At 40.1% G+C, this 24763-nt stretch overlaps 1 protein-coding gene and 1 long non-coding RNA gene across 4 annotated transcripts in view; one reads left to right on the top strand and one right to left on the bottom strand.

Moving 5' to 3' along the window:
- Positions 1-24763, bottom strand: part of LOC120714613 (kazrin-like) — a 127371-nt gene that overhangs the window by 18030 nt on the left and 84578 nt on the right. For all 3 annotated transcript variants that reach the window (XM_040000948.1, XM_040000939.1, XM_040000956.1), the window contains exon 5: positions 6276-6383. In XM_040000948.1, the coding sequence (XP_039856882.1) occupies positions 6276-6383 (108 nt within the window). The remainder of the gene's footprint in view (positions 1-6275; positions 6384-24763) is intronic.
- LOC120714652 lies at positions 1926-23265 on the top strand. Its single transcript, XR_005691458.1, has 3 exons — positions 1926-1936; positions 3156-3170; positions 23156-23265. It is a non-coding gene; the product is annotated as an uncharacterized LOC120714652 (long non-coding RNA).

Here is a 24763-nt window from a genome sequence, read left to right as displayed (position 1 = left end):
AACTGCAATTTGTGTGCCGTTTACCCTTGTACCACAAAATGCTCAGTACAGCATTAAAAATGACCATACTAAACCAATCCTACTCAAATTAAACTTAGTACATTACTGTGCTGTAGAACCAGTATTTTTTTTCAAGCCAAATGTGCAAAAACAAGGTCTGATGAATGAAAACAGTGTAAGTGTTAAGTTGCTTAGACTCTGGAATGAACATCTGTGCAAGTATACAGTATCTATCAGGAACAGTTCCTATTAATTAATTACCTGGGGGGGAGGGGGTTACATTACAACTGAGGTCAGTGCAAAGATGCCAAGTGAAGATAGCTGTAATTGATTCACGTGTTTATAATGTGCAGATTAGGCACTCTGCCAAAGACGCTCCACTTGGAGGCTCCGAGAACTTGAAAGTAATTTAAATATTTTTAATATGGTCAAGAGATGCATCCGCCCTCGATGTCACTTGGAATTGGCATCCTTCCCTGTGCATTGGTTTTCTTTACATAAAGTGAATCATCCAGTGATTACTTAACCCTGCTGGCATGAAGGAACTGAAAAGGGCACTCCTTCAGTTTATGACAAAGGAATAAAACTGAAGTGACTGTACAGGGAATATACTATTATCCAGCTTTCAGCTCAATCAATCGAAATGACCTCATCCCTCTAAAGCTACACCATATATAACAATTTCCCCCTGTTCTAATGTGAGACACCGGAGAAGCCAATCAATCTGCTCAAGCTGTTTTCACTCAGATACATCTGCTTAGATATCAAGCACAAGCTCCTGTGGTAAAGCCACACAGGATTTAACAGACGCTACATAGTCAAGTTGCTATGATTTTTCATACTGCATTTATTTTAAAGGCATAGTTTGACAGTTTGGGAAATACTCCTGTGTTCTTAACAAGAGAAGGATTAGAAGATCGATACTACGCTCATGTCAGTATTATAAATATGCAGCTCTGGAGAAAGGCCACAGGCCTGGAAGGAGAAAAATGGCTTGTCCAAGGAGAAGAAATGCTTTCAGCTAGCACCTCTAAAAGGTCACCATTAGACACATCACATGTCTTTCCTTGTTTTTTTTAAATTGTGGTTTTATAGAAGGATTTTACAGTCAAGAAACAGTTTGGCAAACTAAAATTGTTTAATGAACTGAGGTGTTTACCATCAAATTGTAAAGTCACCATCATGCCACCATGTTAGTATCTGAAACAAAGCAACCAGAAGCCATCAAATACTTTGTCAACTCACTTAAGTCCCAATCATAAATGGACTTGTGCATATCAACAAACTATGAATCCTGAAGAAGAAAAGAAAATACTGAAAATGAGTCTGAGGTTGGGTTCATGATGTCAATCGCTGAAGAAGAAAATGGCGAACAACCCTCAGTTTGAATCTGCAGACAAGCCTTAACATCTGCTAGGAACAACAGGATCTAGTCTGTGCAGAACTGGAAATCCACGTGTTTTGATACACAGTGTGTAGAAGTCCTGGAGCATGCCTGAATAATCTCACAAACTGCAGGTGGCGCCTGCTGGGCTGCAGCTTATGTGTGTAACGTTAAAAGCCTTACTCAAGTTTAAATCATGTAAAACACTGCAAAAACTACCCGTTCTGTACTCATTAACCGTTGCACTTGTTGAGATGCTGAAAGCAATAACGGCCTGTGATTAGCTCAGGGTAGTTACAGCTCACAGGGAGATCAAACAGAAACAGGATCGAAGAAATCAGAAAACAAAACAAACAAACTTGACTTTATATGTAAAGATGTGCCACACGCTGTGTGTAACGGCTCCGGTGAATAACTTCACAACAGCGCAGTGAGTGGGACGGCAACAGCAAAAGAACAATCTGTGCGTTGCAGTGCAGTCGGTCAAACTCATTGTCTTTCAAATTTCTGAGCGGTGACCTCAGGCTTCAGCAAACATGAGCTCCTGTACGAGTCATGCAACACACTGTGGGATGAAACTCATCTCTATTGATTCATAAACAACCACAACAAGTCCATCTGAATGTGTAGACAGACACAGACACACACCCACAGCAGCATCAAAGAAACCTTTTCATGGCATCTAGGAAAAGATTCTCCATAGCAGAAGATCTTCTCATTTTCCATCAAACATAACGCATCTTAATTCTTCAGTTTTCTGGATAATACAGTGCATCTGCTTCCTAAATGAATCCAAACACAACAGCCAACGTAGCTCTTAGATTATAGGCCAGCTTCATTATGTCTGCTGAGCTACTAAACTCCTTTATACCGAACATGAATTTGATGAAACATCACAGTTCATGCACAATGTAAAAGATTAAAAGATCATCCATATAAACGTGTCATACAGTATGTAGGTCACTTTTACTTAAGTAAAATAAATAATCCTGGGATATGGAATAGATTTAAATTAATCAGCTTTTATAGTGGAGGGAAAAGGCATGTGGTTATGAGTATTAAAAAAATGAACCACAGTCAGATCAAAAAGTAAGACTTATAATAACACAGTATTGGGGGAAAACATCAGTTTTATAACAACGTGACTTCAGTAATTCTAACAGCATTTCATGGTATATAATTAATATATCAAAAATATTTGTAATATTTTGCCATGAGAACCACTTCAATATCACAGCTGGCAAGAAGAGAAGCTTGGTTCGATTACTTAATATTAGAGCAGGTGAAATCAGTCAATTGATTTATGATCTGATTGTCAAAACCTAACTAAGCTGATTAACTGTTTTCTCTAACTTTTAATTTTAACTACTTAAAAAAAACATTTTTTCTACACATTCAAATGTGTATTCTGCTACAGTGAATTCACTAGCTTTCTGTTTGTTCTAGAAAACAATTAGGATTAACCTAGCAAATATTATAATGATCGATCATGAATAAAGGGGCCAATTAATCGAGCATTAAAGCAATCCGAGGCGCAGTGGAGATGTCTTTTTTTTTTTTATAAACTAATGATATTGTTTTGAATAAATCTATAGTCTACCTGTCAAATAAATGTACAAAGTCCACGCTTTACATCGGGACAATAAGTAGGCGCCTAAGTTAAATCAGGCATGTACCAAATAAAAACGCCTGAGTCAAATGTAGCGTATCCTACAGCAGCGCTTGTTACACTGCATCACAAATAATTTCAGTCTCAAACGTGAAATTTCAGAAATTAATCAGCTTTGTTGTAACTTTTATATTCCTATTATGTAATCAGTCCAGGCAAGCACACACATTAGGACACGAACAGTAAACCCACTCACTCACCCTCTCTCTCTCTCTCTCTCTCTCCCTCCGTCTCTCTCTCTCTCTCTCCCTCTCTCTCTCTCTCTCTCTCTCTCACACACACACACACACACACACACACACACACAGTCTTTTTTCACCGTCTATTTTCTATTGATCACTCACCGGCCTTCCCCTCCTCTTTCTCGGACCTCATGTCCTTCTCGGCACAGGCTATGCTCGGCTCCACTGTCAGCCTCGGTGTGAGCTCTCATAGCAGATTAAAAAAAATAATAATTAAACGCACACCTATGCGTCCCGGCCAGTGCACACACAGACCATTCAAACCTCACATACAAACACACACACGCACACTGCGCTGCCGGTCCGGCCGCTCCCAGCTCTGCTTTCTGTGGCTCCACCCAAACAGGTTACCAGGAAGTCATCCCCTGAGAGAAACTCGCTACCTTTCCTGCCCCCTTTCTTACCAAACGAGCCTCTTTCTCTGTGTACCTGCGTAACGAGGTGTCCACGGGCAACTAGGACAACATTCACCCACGCCCACTACCGCTTTTCATCCCCCCCCCACACCTCCCCTCCGTCCCGCCTCCTACACACGTGTGGGAGGGTGGAGGGGGCGGGGAATACAAACTGCACCAAGGCCCTCAGGTAATGAGCCAGGTGAGTCAGTGGCGTTCTCACCCCACCTGATGGCCGAGAACACTGTGAAGCGTGTGCTTTTACACTCCACCAGCTGAACGCAAGAGGATACACCCCTCTGTGAAAGCTATGCACTCTCTGTGGGCCTCTACATGAGTGTACAGTGCTCACTTCCTGGATGCGAATGTGTGTTTTGGCCATAGAAAGGAAAACAAATCCCCCTCCAAACACAGCCAAATAAACTTCAGTATAAAGCGCTTTAAAGAGGAGAAAAAGGACCACAACAGTGGCAAATTACTTCAAACTAAACCGCCTTACCTCTTCACAGTGAGATTAGAACATTAGTATGAGCAATGCACCTTATCATTAACCCTCCGGGGATGGGGTTGGTCTTTGCCCAATGCTGAGTAAGGACAGACTGTGCCACGTTAGATAGGAACTGGGATGTGTTTGAACAGATTAATAATAAATAAGACGAAGGCTGGTCCAGTTTTCTTCTCGAGCCTCTTCAGGCTCGAAACCCAAAGGCAGGTACAGTGAGGTGATTTGAAGAAAAGAGACAGGACTGTACCTGAATTAATTCAGCCTAAAGGGCCCACTTAGATAGAAACCTTTCTTTTCTTTTCTTTTTTTTTTTTAAGTTTATGAGCACCTGAGCAACATAACTAGCATACTAAAGTGTAAGCATAATATATTTGTGTATGTAGGAGTGTTTGTATGTCACAGAAACTTCAGTTAAATCTCTTGCATGTAAAGATGTGACAGCAGTTCAGAGCAGCTGCGCCGTTTGTCCCGGCTGTCAGAGGTTGATGCTTAGCTTTTTAACTCCGTCCAAAGATCAAATGTGGTCTAACCAGATACTTGTCACATGAGGCAATGGATCTGTCAGTCACGCACTGACACCTCAAGGATTACTGCCAGGCTCATTTTCTCTGTCCGATCACAGCTCAGAGTAAAGATTGCAACAGTAACTCTTCATTGGCAGTTATTGTAAGACATCAAAAAGAAGGAGATTTATCTCGTTGTAGAGAAAGGCAGATGCTGCAGATGCTTTGGGTTTAGGGTATGGCCTGCATCATAAATCCTTGATTTAGTTTATTAGAACTTTTGAATGATTCTATCTAATAATAATGTAATTATATTCACTTAGATTAATATTTGAACCTTTCTATATCTGTTTTCTTTGTCTTTATTTAAATAGATACTTTTTTTCGTCAAATGTAGTACTTCATAAATCTAAAGTCATGGTGCAGCTACACCAAATTTTATTCACAGTATTGCTTTTATTCTGACACCTCTTCAGTCTGAAATTTTCCACTCCTCTGTGCCCTTATTCTTCAGCTCAACTCCCTGTATCACTATGTCATTCATTTGCTTTGCTAACATTAAAGCAAGAAGAAATCCTAAAAGCCTTCTTTTTCTACCCTCCACTCTCCTCTGCTGTATTGCTCTCCCTTCTCTCAGCAGAGAACGGTTGACCTGTCAGTCTGCATTATCAGCACTGGGGAGTGCTGATAGAGAGTTAGGATGAAGTGGGATTAAAATATTAGCTTGCCTACAGAGAGTACAGGCTGTATAAAAAAAGGAGGAAAGGAAGAAAACTCAAAACAACAATAGGCAGTGGGAGAAGCAGGAGAATGAGTGGCCGAGGTCACTAGAGCCGGTGCTCATTGTCGATGGAAATGACATCAGACTTGTCGAACAGCAACCGAGCATGTTCTTCCAGCTTTGAGGCTTTAGACTTGGAAGAAAAGACCGGAATTACAATTACAGTGCAGACTTTCTGGTTTGAGAACAAGCGCGGACAATAGTAGTCATTAGAATGAGAAACACTAACGGACACAAGCAACAATGGACATACAATCAATTGACCTCATGATCGATACCTTTTGTGCCACGGATACACACTGGTCACTTTGACTGCTGCACTTCAGAAACTGACAGAGGCTATTATTCTGAGCTGCACACTGACAGCAGTGATTGGAGGAGGTAAGTGGCCACGCAGCCCTGCAATAACTGCATGCTGCATTGTAACTCTAGCGCAATAAACATCAATATAGTTCCATTCAGATTAAAGCGGTTTGCAGGGTGAAATGTTTTTCTCTCAGAATCAATCGAGTCTCCCAATTTGGTGTCAGCACTTCTGTGTCTTGCATTGGGAAACAAAACACGTTATTTAGCTGCAATAAATCAAAGGCTGTAATGGATGGTAAAGCCCTCGTGGTCAGGCACCAAGTGCTGTTATCTGACTGTTCTCACCCCCCTCTAGCCTGTGCAGCTTTTTGCTCAGCTTTAACCCCCCATTGCACCCACAAGTCAAGCTGACAGCTCTGTGTCTGTCTTCACCATGCTCACTTCCTGCTGTCACCAAGGCAACATCTTGTCTTTTGGAGCGCCGCAGTACCTTTGCCTAGCGAGCAGTCTGGTGTGCCAAAGTCCATCAGGCTGGATATTTCTGTTGGGTAGCACATGTCTGTCACCACTGTCTTCTGCCTGTGACGCATGGATGGATCTGTAGGAGAAAGAGATGAAGTTAGATTTTACTGAAATGGATCAATCAAAAAAAAAAAGAAGAGCTGTATGGCTCTTGTTCTGGAGCGCACACACACGCAGAGCAGGCATCAAAGCACAAATGTGAGGAGCTGGGGTCGAGGTGGGTTGCAAAGTGGCTTGCCAAACACATGTAAGTATTTTAAAGAAACTCAAATACCGCCTCTTTTATGAAATTTGATATTGGAAAGTTATAGTACTTTACCATGCAGCTGCTGATAATTTGCTGTTATCATCCCAACTGCTGGGATTGTGTTAAGCTCAAATTTTGGACATTTTCATTTTTCACGTGCAAAACTTTATCCTACACAGTTAAGCACATTTACACCAACAGCCAATTTAGAAATAACAATTAACCTAACATGCATGTCTTTGTTCTGTGGGAGGAAGCCTGCAGGAAACCTACACAGTCAGAGGAGATCAAATTCCATAGAAAAAAGGCCCAGAGATTAGGAAATTTAAACCCTTTCTTGATGTGGGATGTCAAAGCTAACCAACGCACCTCCGTGCCGCCCATGGCGTTTTTAGTCAGCAAAACTCTCTGCTGTAAAATGTTGATGTAACGCTGTGTGACTGCCTGTTAAATCAGGGAATGCAATCTGACGTCTGAATTTTACACATGTAAAAAATACGAGTCTCTCTCTTACAGATCACTGCAGTTGTGATCCACAAAGCAATTACACCACAGAATGAGTATCAGTAATGATGCATGGTCGTTGAATTAATACTAAAATTCCACCACCCCCTGCCTATCTAAGTAAGGCCAGAAGACATTGTGCCTGTGCAATGATCTTTTGTGCTCCATACATTGATAAAAGGTTAATGGAACTGCTCAAGGAGGACTCCTGTGAATTGCAGTGAAAGAGACCCATCTGCTCATCATTCCTCCCCTTTTCAAAGAAAAATGGTTTGAGGGAGCACATGTTTGTTTTTAAGTCATCAAAATTCTCCACTTCACTGCCTTTCTCTCAGCTTCTTCTTCCTTTTTTTTCCTGGTCCACCTCTGGTGTCTAAAGCATGAAATGCCATAAAAAATGACAATGATTATGGGAGTCAGCAATATCCTCACTGTACCAGGGAGTGATTAAGTAGAGCATGATGGTGGGCTTATGATCCCACAGTCGGTTTAATATCTTTAAACCTGCTTACCTTATACATTCTATGGGGCTATGAATATAGGTTCTCCTCTCAGATACAGAGACATACAAATGCATTTTCTAAATTTCGACATTTTCCTTCAGTACAGCAATAACTGTCTACCCTCAGGTGCCTTCTACAGTAGAACCACGTGCACATCCACTCTTCTTCAATAATGATCTCACTCTTTCCCTCCTAATCTGCATATTTTGACAGTTTTAATTTCACAACCCTATAGTATTTATCTGCATTATTGACCTTCCCCTCCTTTCTCCCCCTCCTCCATCCCCCTGACCCATCAATAACAGTTTAGGTGTTGTTAAGCTGACCTTTTCTTTGATTTTTAATATGGAGATTGGAGAGCAGGCGGGCTCATGCTCGACCGCTCTTACCACAAACATTAATGAGAGGGATAGATAGAGGGAAAAGATGAAGCTGCTGGCGATGAGACAAATACATAATCTATTCCCATACTTATTTAAGGGTGTTGGCTCTCTGTACTCTTTAAAAAAGATGTCAATACCTCTGCTGGAGCCATAGTATCTCCCTATTTTATTATCATTAACTGTTACGCAGTATTTAAATATCTGCCTTCTCCATGTGCATGTTTCATTTTTTGGATATTTGTCTTGGTACTTTATTATATTTTCTGAGCTTTTTACTGATTTAAGTGGCCACCAATTCCACAGGGGCTTTGGTTAGGTACAGTTCATTGTAATTCAAGGGAACACACCCTGTCATGGCCCAAATGAGCACCACAGAGAGCGATTATCAAATCACTTCATTTCGGCCTGGCTGGACCTCAGCTGTGAGAGGTTAAAGGCTATGGAAATTAAAGGGTCCAGCTGCGCAGGTCCACCTGTAACCTGGCTGCCCAAGCCGAGGCCACAAGGGACAGTGCTGCCCTTTGTGATCTCGGCCAATTATGTCTTATAAAGTTAATGTTTTTGTCACTCACATCTCTCAGTTAAATGTGATGATACCATTTTGTCATTAGGCCCAATGTTACTATTAAAAAGGTAGAGTATTTTAATAACATTTAAACTAAAGAAAAACATGTTTTTGTTGCTTCAAAACCTGTGAGAAAGAGAGAGTACTGTTTTGTTGTTGTTTGTTATTTTTTGACTGGGAGCTAAGCTTTTCTCTCTGGTCGACTGAATATACTGACATTTTTTACACCGACGAATGGAGTGCAAACATCACTGCATATTTAAAATATAGATTCCCTGATTTTAAACACTGCGCATCTGATCTAATCTAACTACGCGTCCACTAGAATTACAGTCAACACTCTACTGAAGTTACACGTAGTCTCCAAACTTCACAAATCAACAAAAATATTGGGTTGCTGTCAAAGGAAGAGCACAGGCTGCGCTCATGACGTGCCTTCCAGGACCTTGAAAATGAAGCAGCTAAGTGGAATTTATCCATTCATTCACTACTTATGGTGATCAGGGTCGCAAGGGAAATGGAGCCTGTCCCAGCTGCAAGAGGCAAGGCACTCCCTGGACAGGTGACCAGTCTGTCGCAGGGCTAGCACAGAGAGAGAGAGAGAAAGACAACCCTTGGCACTCAAATTCACACCTATGGGCTAATTTAGGATCACCTACACCAGCCCACACTCCTTCTTCTACTGTGAGGCAACAGTACTAACCACCATGTTGGCAAAAAGATTCAATATTAATCACTATTTTCTCTTTATTATTGTAGGGCCTTTACCTTACACTATAAATTGCCTTGGGGGGGCTGCTGTCGTGATTTGGTGCTAAATAAATAAAATTGAATTGAATTATTAAATGGATTTTTCAGAAATGTGGTCTTTCCTTCCTGTGACAGGACAAACAGATGTCACGCAGCTGTGTAGTGGGCCATTGTAAGACATTAGGAGTATTTTGACTATAGACACTATAACTGTTTTGCTCCCAACTGACAGAGTGAGGCACCACTTTTGACAGAGTGATCTATGTGTTTTTAAAACACTTTTATTCCTGTGGCAGTTTGCTGTTGCAAAAGAGGTTTAAACTGTGAGATTGAGGATTGTCGAGATGCATTTTTAAGAAGCCCAGTTTTTCATAAATGTGTTTTGCCGGTGTTGCAGGCGCGCTGATGAAAGCTGAGTGACAGCACGGCATTACACAAATGTGGTTCAAAAAACATTTTGATTGGTTATATGCAAACAACGTCTCTTTCTACTGAGATGAATTGTTAAGGGCACACCTACAGGTACAGATGCACTATTACAAACTAAAGCCAATATATATATATGAAATGCAAATTGTTTTCTTTTATGCATTATTTACCTTCTATTAGAAAGCATCCACAAAGCAAACCCATAGTACTCCAGCAGAAAATTTGCATTTTTATTTCCTATTAAGTCAAAAGTTATATTGAATTCTTTAAAAATGTAAGAGCCTTCTTTGCAGCGGGGGAAGCACAGCATTACAATGGACTCAGGAACAGCTAATTATTAATGAGAATATGAGGCGGTGAGTTTGAGAGTCAGAGGAGTTATTCAAACACGTGACCCAACTTTCCCTCTTAGTGAACACTCAGCTTTTGGAGCCACAATGGCATTAACAGTACATGATAGAAGGGTTGACGCTCAGCAGGAGCCAGCGTAGGTACTGAAGCAGAATGAGAAGACAACTACCATCAGTTTCGAGAGAGCCCACCTTCAGCTAACCTTTAATTATTCTGGCAGTCACTCGATCATGTGGCAGATGCATTTATTCCTGTATCAATCAGTGCACCGGAAAGGAAATAAGAGCTATTAGCATGTAGCTACTGTGGAATACCAACACCCTAAAATACTGTCCTGCTGAGTTCAGACACACAGATCTGTTTTATTATTGCCGGTGACTGACACAAACATGTACAGGCACCACTTGCAGTAATTTATAATGAGCGGAAACACAAGCTGTTGATTGTGTGCAAAGTGGGGCAGAGTTTAAGAGGTGAGTGACTGATCAGTCGCTCATAGAGAACAGAAGCTCATTGTAATGTTTACTGTTTTCACACATTCTCCCTGAAAGGCTTTATGGTCTTTGTTAAGGCAGATGAGTTGCAATCTTAAACCGAGGTTGTCGTGCAGTTTAAATTACAATAATTCAATGCCTCTTTATACATAGTGAGGGGATTTTTTTGTTTTGAGCTGCTCATTTTTACTCTGCACATGTACTCTACTCTTTATAAAAAGAAAGTATTATGGAAATCCCTTTCATGTTAAGTAACGCTAGAGCAGAACAAAAATATTCAGGAGATATGAGATTACATGTTTTATGTGCAAAATGAATCAGTAATACAACAAACAAGTACTGACAATCAGAGAAAAATTACCTATAGCAATGAACTAGTATCTAGTATTCTTGTTTTATCCACACTTGTCACATTTAAAGGGTTTCCAAACCTACATAACCCTATGTGAAAATCCCCCCTACACCTCATAGCATGTTGTGCCGCCCTTGGCACCAAAAATTGTAATGAGTGTTTCTGAGAAATGGCAATGAGTCTTTCTCATAAGAGTGGAGGAATTTTGGCTCCCTCTTCTTTGTAGAATTGTTCTTATTCAGCCACATTAAAGGGTTTTCCAGCATGAACAGCCTGTTTAAGGTCATACCAAAGCATCTCAATCTGATTTGAGTCCGGCTTTTGACTTAGACCCACCAAAATCTTAGTTTTATTTTATTTTTTTTAGCCATTCAGTGGTGAACTTGTCATGCTGCATAACCCAAGTGAGTTTGAGCTTTGTAACCCTTTCAAAACTGATAGATAGATTTGATTTCTCTGCTATTTTTGTGTCGTTCTGTTGCGTTTTGGACATTTTAGCCTGCTTCACTTTGTCAGACAGGTTCTGTTTAAGTGATTCAGCAGGACTGACAGTAATCAGGCGTGGGTGTGGCTAGAAAAATTAAACCCAGCTTTCCAAAGTAATGTGCTTAATCACATTTAATTCATGATTTCACAAGGTGACAGGTACTTTTTCACATAGGGCCAAGTAGGTTTGGGTAGATTTTTTCCCCTAATTTTGTATGTACTTCGTGATCTGAAATAGTTAACTGTGACAAAAATGCTGTTTTCTATAGATGTGGTGACAATATTGTTATCAATAACATATTTTGGCCACAATAATTTAGCAAGAATCTGATATAGAATCTGTAACACAATGTGAAGAACCTCAAGCAGTATTTAAATGAAAATTCACCACCATGCAGACTTTGAATACATTAGCAAAGCTGAATGAAATGAAGCCTTTTGGATTTCTAACCTCTGGCATTGCACCGAGCCAGAAAAACCCCGCCTGGTTACATAAGACAACAGGATTGAAGTCGGTTGAGATATTTAGTGTTTGAATATTTCACAAGGGAGACTGCTCATCCCTCACCTCAGTGCTCACGGGTCCCTACTGGTATCATCAGGCACAGACACACAGAGTGCTTCCAAATCCCAGTGTACAGAACACTGAAGTGACACTCCCACAGCACCGTGCACCTCCACTGTTAGGTATCATTAACAGCCTCTGACACAGATAGCAGTGAGAAATTGAAAATAAATCACTTTTATGATGGAACCAAATGAAATAAGGAAATGACTGAAAAAATACTCAAAAAAACAAAACAAGAGAAGAGTGAAGAGTTCATAAACTCAGGCTGTAAACATGTCAAATAGTTATATGACAACACTGAAATTCTTCCAGGAAAAGTTGACTTAGTATTCAACACAGTCATCGCCTTATAAGAAAAGCACCTGAAAGATTTCTCTGGGGATTAAAACTGAAACTGCATGCTATATACTGAAGGTTGAGCTGTCACATCTCTATTATACAACCCCAACATGTAGCCAAACCACTGAAGCAAAATGCCATTCCTCTAATGTTTTTTTCTTTGCCTGGAGCTGAAAACTTACTGTCTATTAATCTGTGTTTATAATAATCCGTGACACAGTGAATCAATACTCCTGGCACTCAAATAACAGAGGCCTGAAAGGCTGCTCCAAGGCTGCTGTGATCCATAGCCTCTGGATGCTGTCTGTGAGTTGCCATTAAGCCTGCAACAGCAGCCTGCCCTGAGGAAACATGGGCGAAAAAGCCCCTTCAGGGACACATCAATTACATCAATGAGGAGAAATTGCCTGGGGAAGATGAGCGTCCAGGGTTACCGGTGTTATGAGCGGTGTTGCTCATCTTAGACGTCTGCAGGTTTGTTGCGTTTTGCTCACTCTAATGATGTCTGTGTGCAAGGACAGAGTCAAGAAAGGTGTGCTGTCTCCAAAATTTCACAAACCCCTTTCACTAACGTTGAACTGGAACTCCTTTTTTCAGCGCAGGGATTGACAGGGAGATTTATTCCACAATATAACACACAAATGTTTCCATACCATTGAGAAATTGTTGCTACCCCTTTAATATCTCAGCATGTAGCAGCCCATCGTGGCTAATGCTGCACATCATTGCAGTTTTATAGCGGTTGTACATTTTTGCATCATTGTGATAAAGTTTAATGATCTGTTGGTTACAGTATTTAAATCACTGTGGCAGATAAAACATCTGAACATTTCCATCTGCTTATTTTATCTAGTTTATGAGACTGTAAAAAAAATACAGCCACTTTTCTCTGAAGTAGTGAACAAATGATTCGTAATCCATATTTGATATCTTAAAAAAGGAATCCCTCTTAGGATAAGAAACAGAGACCTTCACCTATTTTCCAAAAAAGGACCTGCAGCCAGAAAAAACCCACTGAAATCATAAATCCTTTTCTGAGCCTTTTCTCCTCTCCGACTGTGTTTTGTAGGGTTGTTTACTCTAATTTCCTGTAGTCCTAACAACTCATTGCCATCAAAATAAGAAATGTGTGCACTCCACAATGAGGGCTTAAGCAGAGTCGACAAAGACATATGAATGAGCTTCTTTTGAATTACCAATGCAGTACCAATTGCCACACCTGCTCACAACAATATCAGCATTTCAGTGCTCAACCCTGTGATTAAAATGAGCTGTGCTGTTATGTCGAAACCAAAACAGCTGAAGGGCTCAGGAGAACGGAAAGTACCTCAGTTCATTATTCATGACAGTACCATCAGGAAAACAAGGTTATGGGATGATACCTAACCTTGGAGTCACTATGGGATGATTTACAGTAGTTGTGCATCATTCAGTAGTAACGCTGGCTGATGAATAATCACCGCGGAGCTGACCTGCCAAACTGGAATAGCAGGAGACTAGAGCTTAATGACAAGCAGTGACAAAAAATAAATAAATAAATAAATCCTTCATGATAGCTATAGATGAAGGCATAGGATGGATAGATGACGGTCCATCAAACATTTGTAATAATACTGCAGTATTATTGTGGTGCAGCCAGTGAAAAATGAGGAATTCATTATGGTGTAGATAATGAAAGTGATGTGAACCCATAAACACTCAGTAGAATAGTGTTTAATCCATGACAGACTTTCTGAAGAGGAGGATCCAGCGCTTAAGGTTCAGTTGGATTAGTCAGGATCTGACATGGGTCTATCCTCTGTGACCGCAAACAAGAACAAACTCTGAATTCCAGGGTTTTCCCCACAATACAGCTGGATAAATGAGATGAATTCTCATCTAAATAAAAACATTAATATCCTTTGGACACAACAGACAAATGGAAGAACACAATGACACATGCAAGAGTTTCCTCTCATGCAAACATGCTCAGAATCACATGTGAGCTTGTGCACACACACACACACACACACACACACACACACACACACACACACACACACACACACACACACACACACACACACACTGTATGGCTCATCTGACTCTTTGGGCCACAGCTGGCCATTGCAGGGCATCATCCGCCCTGCCATAACCCAAAGGCTTTGCCGGACTAGGAAAGCTAGATGAGGACGGATTTAAAGTGAAGATTAAGCAGGAAAATCTGCCTGGAAGAAATCCAACGCTGACACAACTTAAAAAAAATAAAAAAAATTCCTCCTATTCCTTGTGCCAATGCCTTCTGATCGCGGCAGCTGGCCAGGATTGGCTTGGGAACATTTGGAAAATATGAGACTTATTTTACTTCCCTCTCCCCATAGGCTTAAGCTTGAGTAAAAAAACAAATCTCATATGTAATCTTGCCACACTACCTATCCCAGCTCCTACAGGAATGAGAAAGAAGAAAGGCTACCATCAAAATATTCATATATTTTTTTAAGTAAACAGGTTATTTTCCCATACTGGTCAATCCAACCAAAGGCTAAACTATCAAAACCTCTGCTTGAAAGTTATAGATGAGTTTGTGAGAAAAAATGAAAACCAAAACGAACAAATGAATCAAAAAGATGAGAAAAGGTGACAGATTGAAGGGCTTTGCTGCAAGACCAGAGCATCTTCTGCAGAGGAAACCACTGCAGCTCTTCAGTCTATGCAGTCTGAATAATACAACACAGTAGCATAGCACTTGGAGGCTGTGTTTGGTGTGAAACACAGAGAGATTTTGTATTAGAGTTGCTACAGTATAATAGCTCTAGTAGTATGTGATGCATAGTACTGACCAAAAGAAGCACAGGCTAAATTTGTGAATAATACAACTGAGACTGCAATGTTCACTGGGCCCAGACAAGCTGAGTACTGATGCAAGGATGGAGATCACCCACAGTGATACAGAACACTGTAGCCAACCAGTCAATGAAGAAAGTCCACAAAGAGAATTGAATATATCCTCCAACTTACAACAACTCAGCTAACCCCAGTTTAAACCAAGCAGCTGCAGCTATGCTGGGGCAAAAATAAAAGTCATATCTGATGGCAACATGTTTTATTGATTTAAAAAAAATGTTATTGTGATGCGAAATATCTTGCTCTTGTTATAAACAAAGCTTGCCTGCTACAGTTGCCATGTCTGTCTATTATAGTTGCTAATTGCACGAGAAAAGCGGAGAGAACACAAACCATGCTGTGCTCCTGGCACCAAGCATAATATGAAAAAAGCCCAGTAAGCCACAAGTGTTTTTTTTTTTGTTTTTTTTTTTGCTATCTTGGAACCAACAACAAAGTCTAGAGCTATTAGTCAAACTGTGCTCTCTTGCTGTAATGATCCTCAAATCGGCAAGCACACAATGATTCTGGGAACCTGACAGATGAGAAAAACAAGCATTTATGACAACGACATTTACCAGCAGGTCTTTTGTCTTTGGGTCTTTTTTGGGGATAGAAGTTATTGTAGATTCTCAAGACTCTTGAGATGAATGTGTGCTAGTAAATTGACTTCATTTCACTTTACTTAAAGGAGATTTTACAAATCTGTCTTGCAGTGATACACGGGTGCCCATGGAGACCAAAAAAGGTATTGTTTGCTGTAATCATTTATCTTGCTAAATATTAAGATAGCACCCAAAACTTTATCTGAAGCAAACTCAAGGCTGTATCAGTTTTTAAAAACCATGCTGATATCCTCGGAGTTCAAAATGTTTTTGTACAAAATATCCTCTTTGTGCCTTTCTCTATAGTAGTGAAAGAGCTATAACAAACATGCACTTACAGGTACACCTCGACAGTACTGGGTTGGCCCCCTTTTTACCTTGGTGTAGATTCATAGGGGTGCTCAAAAAATATCTCAGAGATTTTGACCCTTATTGACATGATAGCATCACACAAATGCTGCAGTTTTTGACGTGAATCTTTCATTTCACATCCCAAAGGTGCTCTGCTGGATTGAAATTTGGTGGATGTGGAGAAGGTTTTTTTTTTTTTTTTTTAAACATTGTGCTTAATTGTGCTGGGAGCAGCAATCAGAAGACGGGTACACTGTTATCATAAAGGGATGGATATGTTCCTGAAAATACTCAACTAGGCTGTGGTGTTTAAATGCTGCTTGGTTGGTACACTTTAACATTACACCACCACCGCTACCAACAACCTACAAGGCTAAATCACCTTTCTTCTCCATTCTGATGTTTGGTTTGAGCTTCAGCAGGTCCTCTTGGCCAGGTCGACATGCCTAAATGCAAAGATTTGCTTCCATGTGACTGACTAATCAGACATTTGTATTAATGAGCAGCTGAATGTGAATCCCTGAGAATCGGGCTGATGAGCCTATGGTCTACTTTTTATCCTAGAAGAAACGTAAATGATTAACACAGGAGCCCTTCACATTAATTCATTTGAACCATACTGATATCTAAAAAAGACGCATGAGTGTGAGAAAAAGAAATAGAAAAGTCACTCTATTATTGTTGGTGGATGAAATACTGCATATTATGCAGCATTACATCCCTCTGGTGTGGTGATGGATTACACAGTGTACTGGCAAGTTTTACTGTAATGGTGAAACATTCAGCAAATGAAAAATGACCCAGTAAGCTATCCACACCATGACTTCTACTCACAGCTAGTGTTAAAATGGATGCTAAAGTCTTTAAGGTCATTGCCTTCTTCTTGCAGTGCCTTACAGTTCAATAAGAGCCTGAATCAGCTTTTTGCTCAGCAGTATGCAGCGCTCAGAATGAGTAATGTCTCAGCACAGGCCCAATCTAAAGAAGGGAGCTGACCACTTTCTTACGTCCTTTCCTACAACATCAAAGAACAGCAAAGAGTTCCTGTATAGCAAAGTATCCACACTCTATCCTCTCCTCTCTGTCAGTGCAGCAGCCCCCATGAGACTATAATTAGCTGAATGGCAGTAGAAGAGCTAATTAGCATCCCAGCTAAGTTTTACAACTTAACCACAAAGCTTCAAGCACAAGTCACACACACACACACACCACAAACCGGGTGTCTCTTCCTGGCACAGTGCATGTCTACCAATTACTGAAGATTTCCATACCTGCAGCTACAGTGTAAACACTTGGTAATTAATAAAGGTGACCTCCACAGTCAGGGTTGTAGAGATTTGTTTTGTTTTTGGGTTTTTTTTTTGATGAAATAATGTTCTCCTTTTCTATGTAAACATATTCTATTTCAGGTAGTTAAATAAGTCAGACATCTTCCTTTTATGAAAGTACCTTATATTCAACAATATTTTGTGGAACACACAAAATGAATATATGCTTGGTTACTTTTACAATTATTTCTCCTAACAGCCAAAGGCTGAATATTAGACATAAATGATCAGTGAGGGAAGAAATTATACTGAAATCTGTTTTGTTTTTTACGTTACTCTATTTACTTAAAAATAACTCATGAGCAGTGAGTTATGTGACATTTAACTGCACTTCAGATTTCTTTTTGTGTCCTTATCTGCACTTTGGCTAATGAACAACTACATTTTCAAGATATCACAATGATAAATGACACAGGTTGATGACATTCCTCTGATCCCATTTTTTAAAATATCTGTATTGTAGCATCACAAATCACCACAGGTTATTTGCACAAGTTGACATGCCTCATAACACCACGTCAGTCATTGTGACATTCAGTCACGTGGAAAAAGAAAGCTCCCCAGGACTTTATGCAGTCTTGAGAAAAACTAAAAACACTCCATGATTCAGTAGATTGTAAAATCACCTTAAGCAGAAGTAACTTGAAGTAATTGTTTTCTGAATAATTGTATTAGACTATCACATAATTATTTTGGCGGACTCTTCTTTATATTGTTGCTTCAGTTCGTTGCGGCATTATGTATACACAGCCAGAGATGGGCAGTAACGCGTTACTTGTAAGGTTGGTATGAGGTGTTTGTGCTGATAAGCTGTGTTTGGTTTTCAACAAACACAGTGCTATGCATCACAGCCAGATCTCTTCCCTTTGGTCTCAAAGGACATTGTTCCAAAAGTCTTGTAATTTATTAAGATTCAGCTTTGCTGTGCCTTTTTGTTTTTTCTGCGAACACGTCCAATCGAGCTGTACTTGTTCAGTCTTTTTCTAACTGTACTGTCATGAACTTTAACAGCCTGTAGAGTCTGACATGTAGGCTCTTGGGTTTTTGGAGTTTCTCTGATTTATTGCACGCTCTAGCCTTGAGGCAAATTTGCTGGAATGTCCACTCCTCGAAAGATTGACATCTGTCTCAAATGTTTTCCACTAGTGAATAATTTTTCTCAGTGTAGAATAATGAACTTCAGATTGTTTGGAAGTGGCCTTATGACCCTCCCCAGATTGATGGGCAGCAGCAACCATTTCTCTAAGAGCACTGAGGATGTCTTTCTTACTTGGCATTACGTTAACATACACCTGAATGCTCCAGACCAACAAACTGTCAAAACGTCTACGTTTATAGAACTGCTGACACTTCTAATGCTAATCAAATCAAGAGGATTTGATTAGCAGCACATGGCTGTTATTTGGCCTCTTAATCGCTAAGCAGTTAAGCATGCTCTTGATTGTGAATGCTTTTTCACATGACTGTACAATAAATGTACACATTTACTTCTGCATTGCAGTGTGTTTAATAACAACCACTACAGGGGTAACGTAAGTAGTTATTGAGTATTAATTGCTGCACTATTGCTAAATGTTTCCTTTCATTCCAGAAGATACATGATAAAAGTGTAATATTTACCAGTCTGAATGATATAGTTTGCTGTACTTTAGCTTTAGCACTTGTTAGATCAATGATTTTCATCCTAATCATTTAATTTTCTTGTGTAACAGCAAGAAAACATGTAACACTTTTATAGACACATCTCTGTTTACCTTCTTTTTAATTAACCAGCTAGAAAAGCCTGAGAGTCTACGATCCTACTGTACTAGCAGTATAGTTCTTGAATATCTTATAACCTTTAAAGCCCTCGATTCAGAGTTAATGAAAAAATGCAGACAAAGGCCATTCATTAATGAATGCTGTAGATCAGCGGTCCCCAACCCCCGGGCCTCGGACCGGTACCGGTCCATGAGTCGTTTGGTACAGGGCCGCGAGAGTTGAGGCTCAGGTGTGAAATGTATGGTTTTCAGGGTTTTTATCGGTTTTCAGTGTTATTTTGTTATCGTTTTTATCGTTAACTCGGTTTTCCTGGGTCTTTTCACGTGTGTTATGAATAAATCTTCTTTTTTTCGGTACCGGTACTAGTTTTATTTTGTTGTATTTATCCGCAACACCTTAAAGGCCGGTACGTGAAAATATTGTCGGGCATAAACCAGTCCGTGGCGCAAAAAAGGTTGGAGACCGCTGCTGTAGATAGTTCCTTTCCCCCCACATAAACACTTCTGAGTAAATATGAAGGAACTTTGTGTCTGATGGTTTTTGCCAGAACATCAGAATGAAACCCGAGTTTCATGTTAGCCAATATATTTTGCCGAGAACAGCGCAGAAACAGAAATCGCATTAAGAAGTGGGTTTCACCTTCAGCAGTGGAATGCAGTGAGTAAAGCAATTTAGAGAGACATTATAAGCCAGTGGTGAAAGATGAACATGTGAAGAAATAATCCAATGTGAAACTTTTATGTCCAATTGAAAGAATACTTCTTTTCTTTCTTCCTTTTTTTTTATTTTTTAAATAAACTATGCCTCAGTGGAGGGTGACACAGCCTGGGACAACAGGCTGATGCAAGCTGGTGCTGAAAATTTCATTCTCAAAGATCAGATAAATCCATCTTTGGGGGTAAAAATCTGCGCCGAATTTCATTGTCTAATGTTTCACTGTGAAACTCAAGCTTAAAGACGGTGCTATTTTTGTTTGCCTGCACTGCTCCTGCAGACTGTAATGACAATTACTGATAAGCAAGTCAGTGCAAGTAGGCACCTCTATCGCCATCCTGTGAAGGAAGCTGACCTTTACTGTGATACTGCATTTTGAAAGTGCAGACAATAGTCCACTGGCTTAGAGGTACACTGAGTGATTGATGTCACCTCATTAGCTACAGGAGTTTAAACTGCTGAGAGCAACACTGGCTCTCTTTCTCCTTATGTCCATGCCTCTCCTGCCTTTCATGCTATGTGTCGCCACCAGCTCTGCAATTGTTCAGTCAGTCCAGCAGCCTCCCCGCTCCTTCACTGCCCTCTCTTCTTGCATCCTCCTTCATCAATCAGCCTCTCTTCCAAGTTTTAAAACCCCCAAATCCCTCAACTCATCTACTTCTTTCTCTCCTAGGATTTTTGTCCTCATGATTATTAAGATTCCTTTACTGTCTCTGTATTGTAACTCCTGCAGTGAAAAATTCTCTCCTTCTCTCAGCCTGTCACTTTTCCCCCCTTCGCCTTTAATGCCCCTCCACCCTCTCCTCCCTCTGTTTGGTTCTGCGTCAGTGATCACCATTCGTTCGATCCACTGAGGCTTTCTCCCCAGGAGAGTAACTGCAGTAATAAGAGCAGAGAGGTTCTAAGATGCATATTGCTGGCGCCCTGCAGGGCAGACGGCAAGAGAAGAAGCCATAAAGTGAGGAACATACAAACATAGTCAAACTGGAAAAGCAAAAAGAGAAGGAACGGACTGAACTTTTAAAAAGAGAGATTATTCATTCATTTGTTTTTCACAAGTCATTATGATGCCTGCAACTGAGGTCACTGTAGTGTAACATGATGGTAAAATTGTAATCTGAACTACTGAAACAATAGTTTTATGTTCCTGCGTCTCCCCAGGGCACTGCACTCTCAAGGGACTGAGTAAGGTTGACTGGAGATCTTCATTAGTTTCCTCTTCCTCCTAATTAACAGTCAGCTCAGATTCTTACAGCACCATTTTGCTTCCTATTTGCACAGTATTTCTGGAGGCAGGTCCTCAAGACTCTTCTGAGCACCTGGCCAACTTTATGCAATAATCTTCTTTCACTTCAAATAGCCAAAGATAGCTTATATTTCAAAACCTGAGAACAATTTACCATGAAACTGTGCAAAATTTGTCTGAGGGAAAGTACTCTTAGTCGTGTGGAGGGGAAGATTAGTTTAGAATTCACAGACAGGAAAATGTGTCTGAAATGCCTAAAGGAAACTGAAAAAAATATGAAATTAATTTTATGGGCCATTATTTCTGTTGGTTATGAATACGCTTTATCCACCAACATTATGAGTATTCCCAGATTCAGTTCAGCTCAGTTAAATACACGACTGCCACCCGGGAGGTTTGGATCAGCATATTTTACTGAAAAGAAACGTTTCCGTTCTATTCTTGGACTTTATTAGAGTTTCTTTGATTGATCCGCCATTCAAATTCATTATGATTTGTCTTGTATCAGCCCTTTGTGCCGTCCCTTAGTTCATCCAGCTCTCCCTTTAAGGTCATCACCCTTTAATTCTGCTTCATTTTGATTGGCCGCCCCTTAAGCTCCTTTTCCATTAGTACCTACTCTGATTGACTCAGCACAGTTCGCCACGGTTTTCTGGGTTTTCCATTAGGTCATAGTACCGGGTACTAGATACTTTTTTTAGTACCTGCTCACCCGGGGTTCCAAGCAATCTGAGCAGGTACTAAAATGTGATGTCGTCAGACTGCATGCCACCGATTGGCTGTTCAGTAGCATCACTTGATGAGTCATGAAAGCGTGTCGTTCACGAAAATTAAAACTGACATTTTTGAAACCCGGCAATGAGGGAAATGGCTACAAAAAACAACGCCTTATTTCCCAAGTTTGACAAAAAGCCACAGACCGAGTAGCAGGTATATTCTTGCTTCGATGTCCACTTTTTTGTAGAGTTTGTGTCACATATTAATGATGTTGTGGGAAGCTCAGACACATTGCTACAACGACAACCACGCCAGTTAGATAGTACTGGGTTGCAATGGAAAATAAGTTGATCCGAGTCGAGTCGTGGCAATCCGCGGTGTCTTGATCCGAGTAAGTACTAATGGTACTAACGGAAAAGGGGCTTAGACAAAAGGTTGAAACAACTGACAATAAGGCTGCTGGCTTCACAGCCAGAGCTGCGTGCCTGAGACGGCCATATTAAGGATATTTGTTCTCACTGATATACAAATCCAAGGTTATGACACATGAATGGGTATTTTTTTAAACCAGGATCTTTTTTGTTTTGTTTTTTTAATCCACATGTAAACACACAAGTGGAGTAAAAATCTTCACCCCCGAAGGAATTTTTCAAAAGCTTTTCAGTGACCTAAAATGTTGTTTTTCATGTGGACGAAAGGCCAAAACGGATAGAAAAAAAACACAATTTTCCAAAATATCCATGCATATGTGGATAGAACCCAATAGTAGGAATAACAAGCCATCTGAAACTGAATCTTAGAAACAGTCTGAAGCCTTAACCTTTGGCTCACACAGAGAATAATACATACACTAACCTGATAGTGTAGTTTGTTAGGAAACAATCAAGATAAGAGAAAGTATAGCTTTTTTAAAACGATGCTATTCCAAGCTACGTATGATGCTCTTTATGTCAAATATAACTGAATAAACTCCATCAGATATCTGGGTTGTTTGGTAACATTTGGTGTCAACCATAATCTCTTTAAAGAAAATGTGAATGAATGTCTAAAAAAACAGGGACATTGAATAATAGATGCCGACTGATAAGTAGAGTTTGGAAGGGAAGACACCAAATGATTGAAGTACTCGAAAAACATTTTCTATTACTGCTGCATATTGCAGATATCCTCCACTCCACTTACACATTTTCCATTTTCTATAACACTTGTGTCGAGAAATATTTACATATATAGAAACTTTATGAATCACACATGTACAATGTCCAGCAGCAGGGTTTCTGAAATGTTTTTTAGAGAGCAAAAAAACTACAGAAAATAAACACACTTACAGCCTGATACAAATAAATATCTGACATATAATGCAGAGTGGACTGCTGTGCTGTGTGTTAATTGAACTAAAAGAAATAGTAGGTACCTGTACCTGTGTTATACACAACGTCATTTACTGCACATTGCTAACCAAATTGGCTGCTTCCACTGCTAATGGCTCAATCACACTAGAGTAAAGAGAAAAATCTATGGTTACCTGGTGAGTGCACTGACCTATTGCAAACACTCAGATTCTGAGTGTGGAACAGCGCTAACCTGACTGCAAGGCAACTGCACTGTCTGCCTGCATAGTCTGGCTGGTGGATAGCAACCTCTGTCCAAACAACTGTGGTCCAGACAGACTGGCAAGGTTTGAAAATAACTGCTGTTGTGGTCCGAAGTTTACATAAACTTTCTTTCTTTCTTCTTTCTCACTCAGCACCGTTTCAGCCCATGGTGATGTAAAAGTGGATAGAGACGCTGGTGTTCCACCAGTTTGCATGGTAGGCTTGAGCCTCTGTGGTTCCCAGGTTGTTCCTGAACATGTGAACCAGTTTCCTTTCATCTGATGGTGACAGTTTGGGTCTCCTTCCAGACCTTGGCAAAGTGCCGAACCAAATGAATAATTGTACTTATGTACAATTGTTTAAACTGATGACAGGAGAATCTGCAGTTGTTTAAAAATGAAAAATCCCCAAATTACCAGGACTTTCATTCCCACAACTTTTGACCACAACTGTAAACGCACGCAGATTGCCAGCATGCTGCAATCCATCCTGCAGTCGCTACATCACTATTTATGGAGGAATTTCTGTTTCAGATCTATGTTACTCATTTTGGTCATGCCACTGTTACCCAAGCCACTGTTTTCACAGTATTAGTGAAGCATAACTTGCTGATAACTGACCAAAAACAACTGGCAGTAGCCAAACTCCTGCTTCGTGAGGCAATGGATAATGCTATAATGTAAACATCCATGGGTGAATTGTGATGCTTCTCAAATGCCAAACTACTCCTTAGCAGCATAACTTTTAAAAATTGAGTCTTGGCACAAGCTATTGAAACAAATACGCCATAATGCAGCTGAAGATAAGACTTGAAAGAAATAATACCTTTCAGTGGGTCCGATAAGCCTCTTTTGTCCACCAGCTGCTGCTGTTTTACAGTAGAGTAATAGGACAAAAAGAGATCATAAATATACTGCACCCATCTGTAAATGCACCTATCTGTAAATGCATCTAAAACTAAAACAACAACAACAAATAAACAAGCAAACAACAAACAAACAAATAAAACTGAGTCTTTATTTACTTCCTCCAACACCTAAGTGCTCCAAAAATAACAAAGGGTCTGCAGTAACAATAACAGAGGGTCTCAAATTAACCATCTCTCATCTCCAAACCTGCTTCTGTCCTAGAAATGTCAGAGCAGCTGGCTGCTGCTGGATCAGCATGACGTGAGCTCAATAGGCTAATTTAATGCCCAAGAATGTCAGGAAATGGCAAAGCCACAAAACTCAAAACATACAGATCTAGGACAAAGCTGAAGATAATAGGCCAAAAAGCTGGTAAAAATAAAAAATAACTGATAGTG

The sequence above is a fragment of the Simochromis diagramma genome, unplaced genomic scaffold (assembly GCF_900408965.1).
Source record: "Simochromis diagramma unplaced genomic scaffold, fSimDia1.1 OVJJ01000320.1, whole genome shotgun sequence".
NCBI classification, from domain to species: domain Eukaryota; kingdom Metazoa; phylum Chordata; class Actinopteri; order Cichliformes; family Cichlidae; genus Simochromis; species Simochromis diagramma.
The sequence above is the reverse complement of the archived record's forward strand: the minus strand, read 5'-3'. Positions and strand labels throughout refer to the sequence as shown.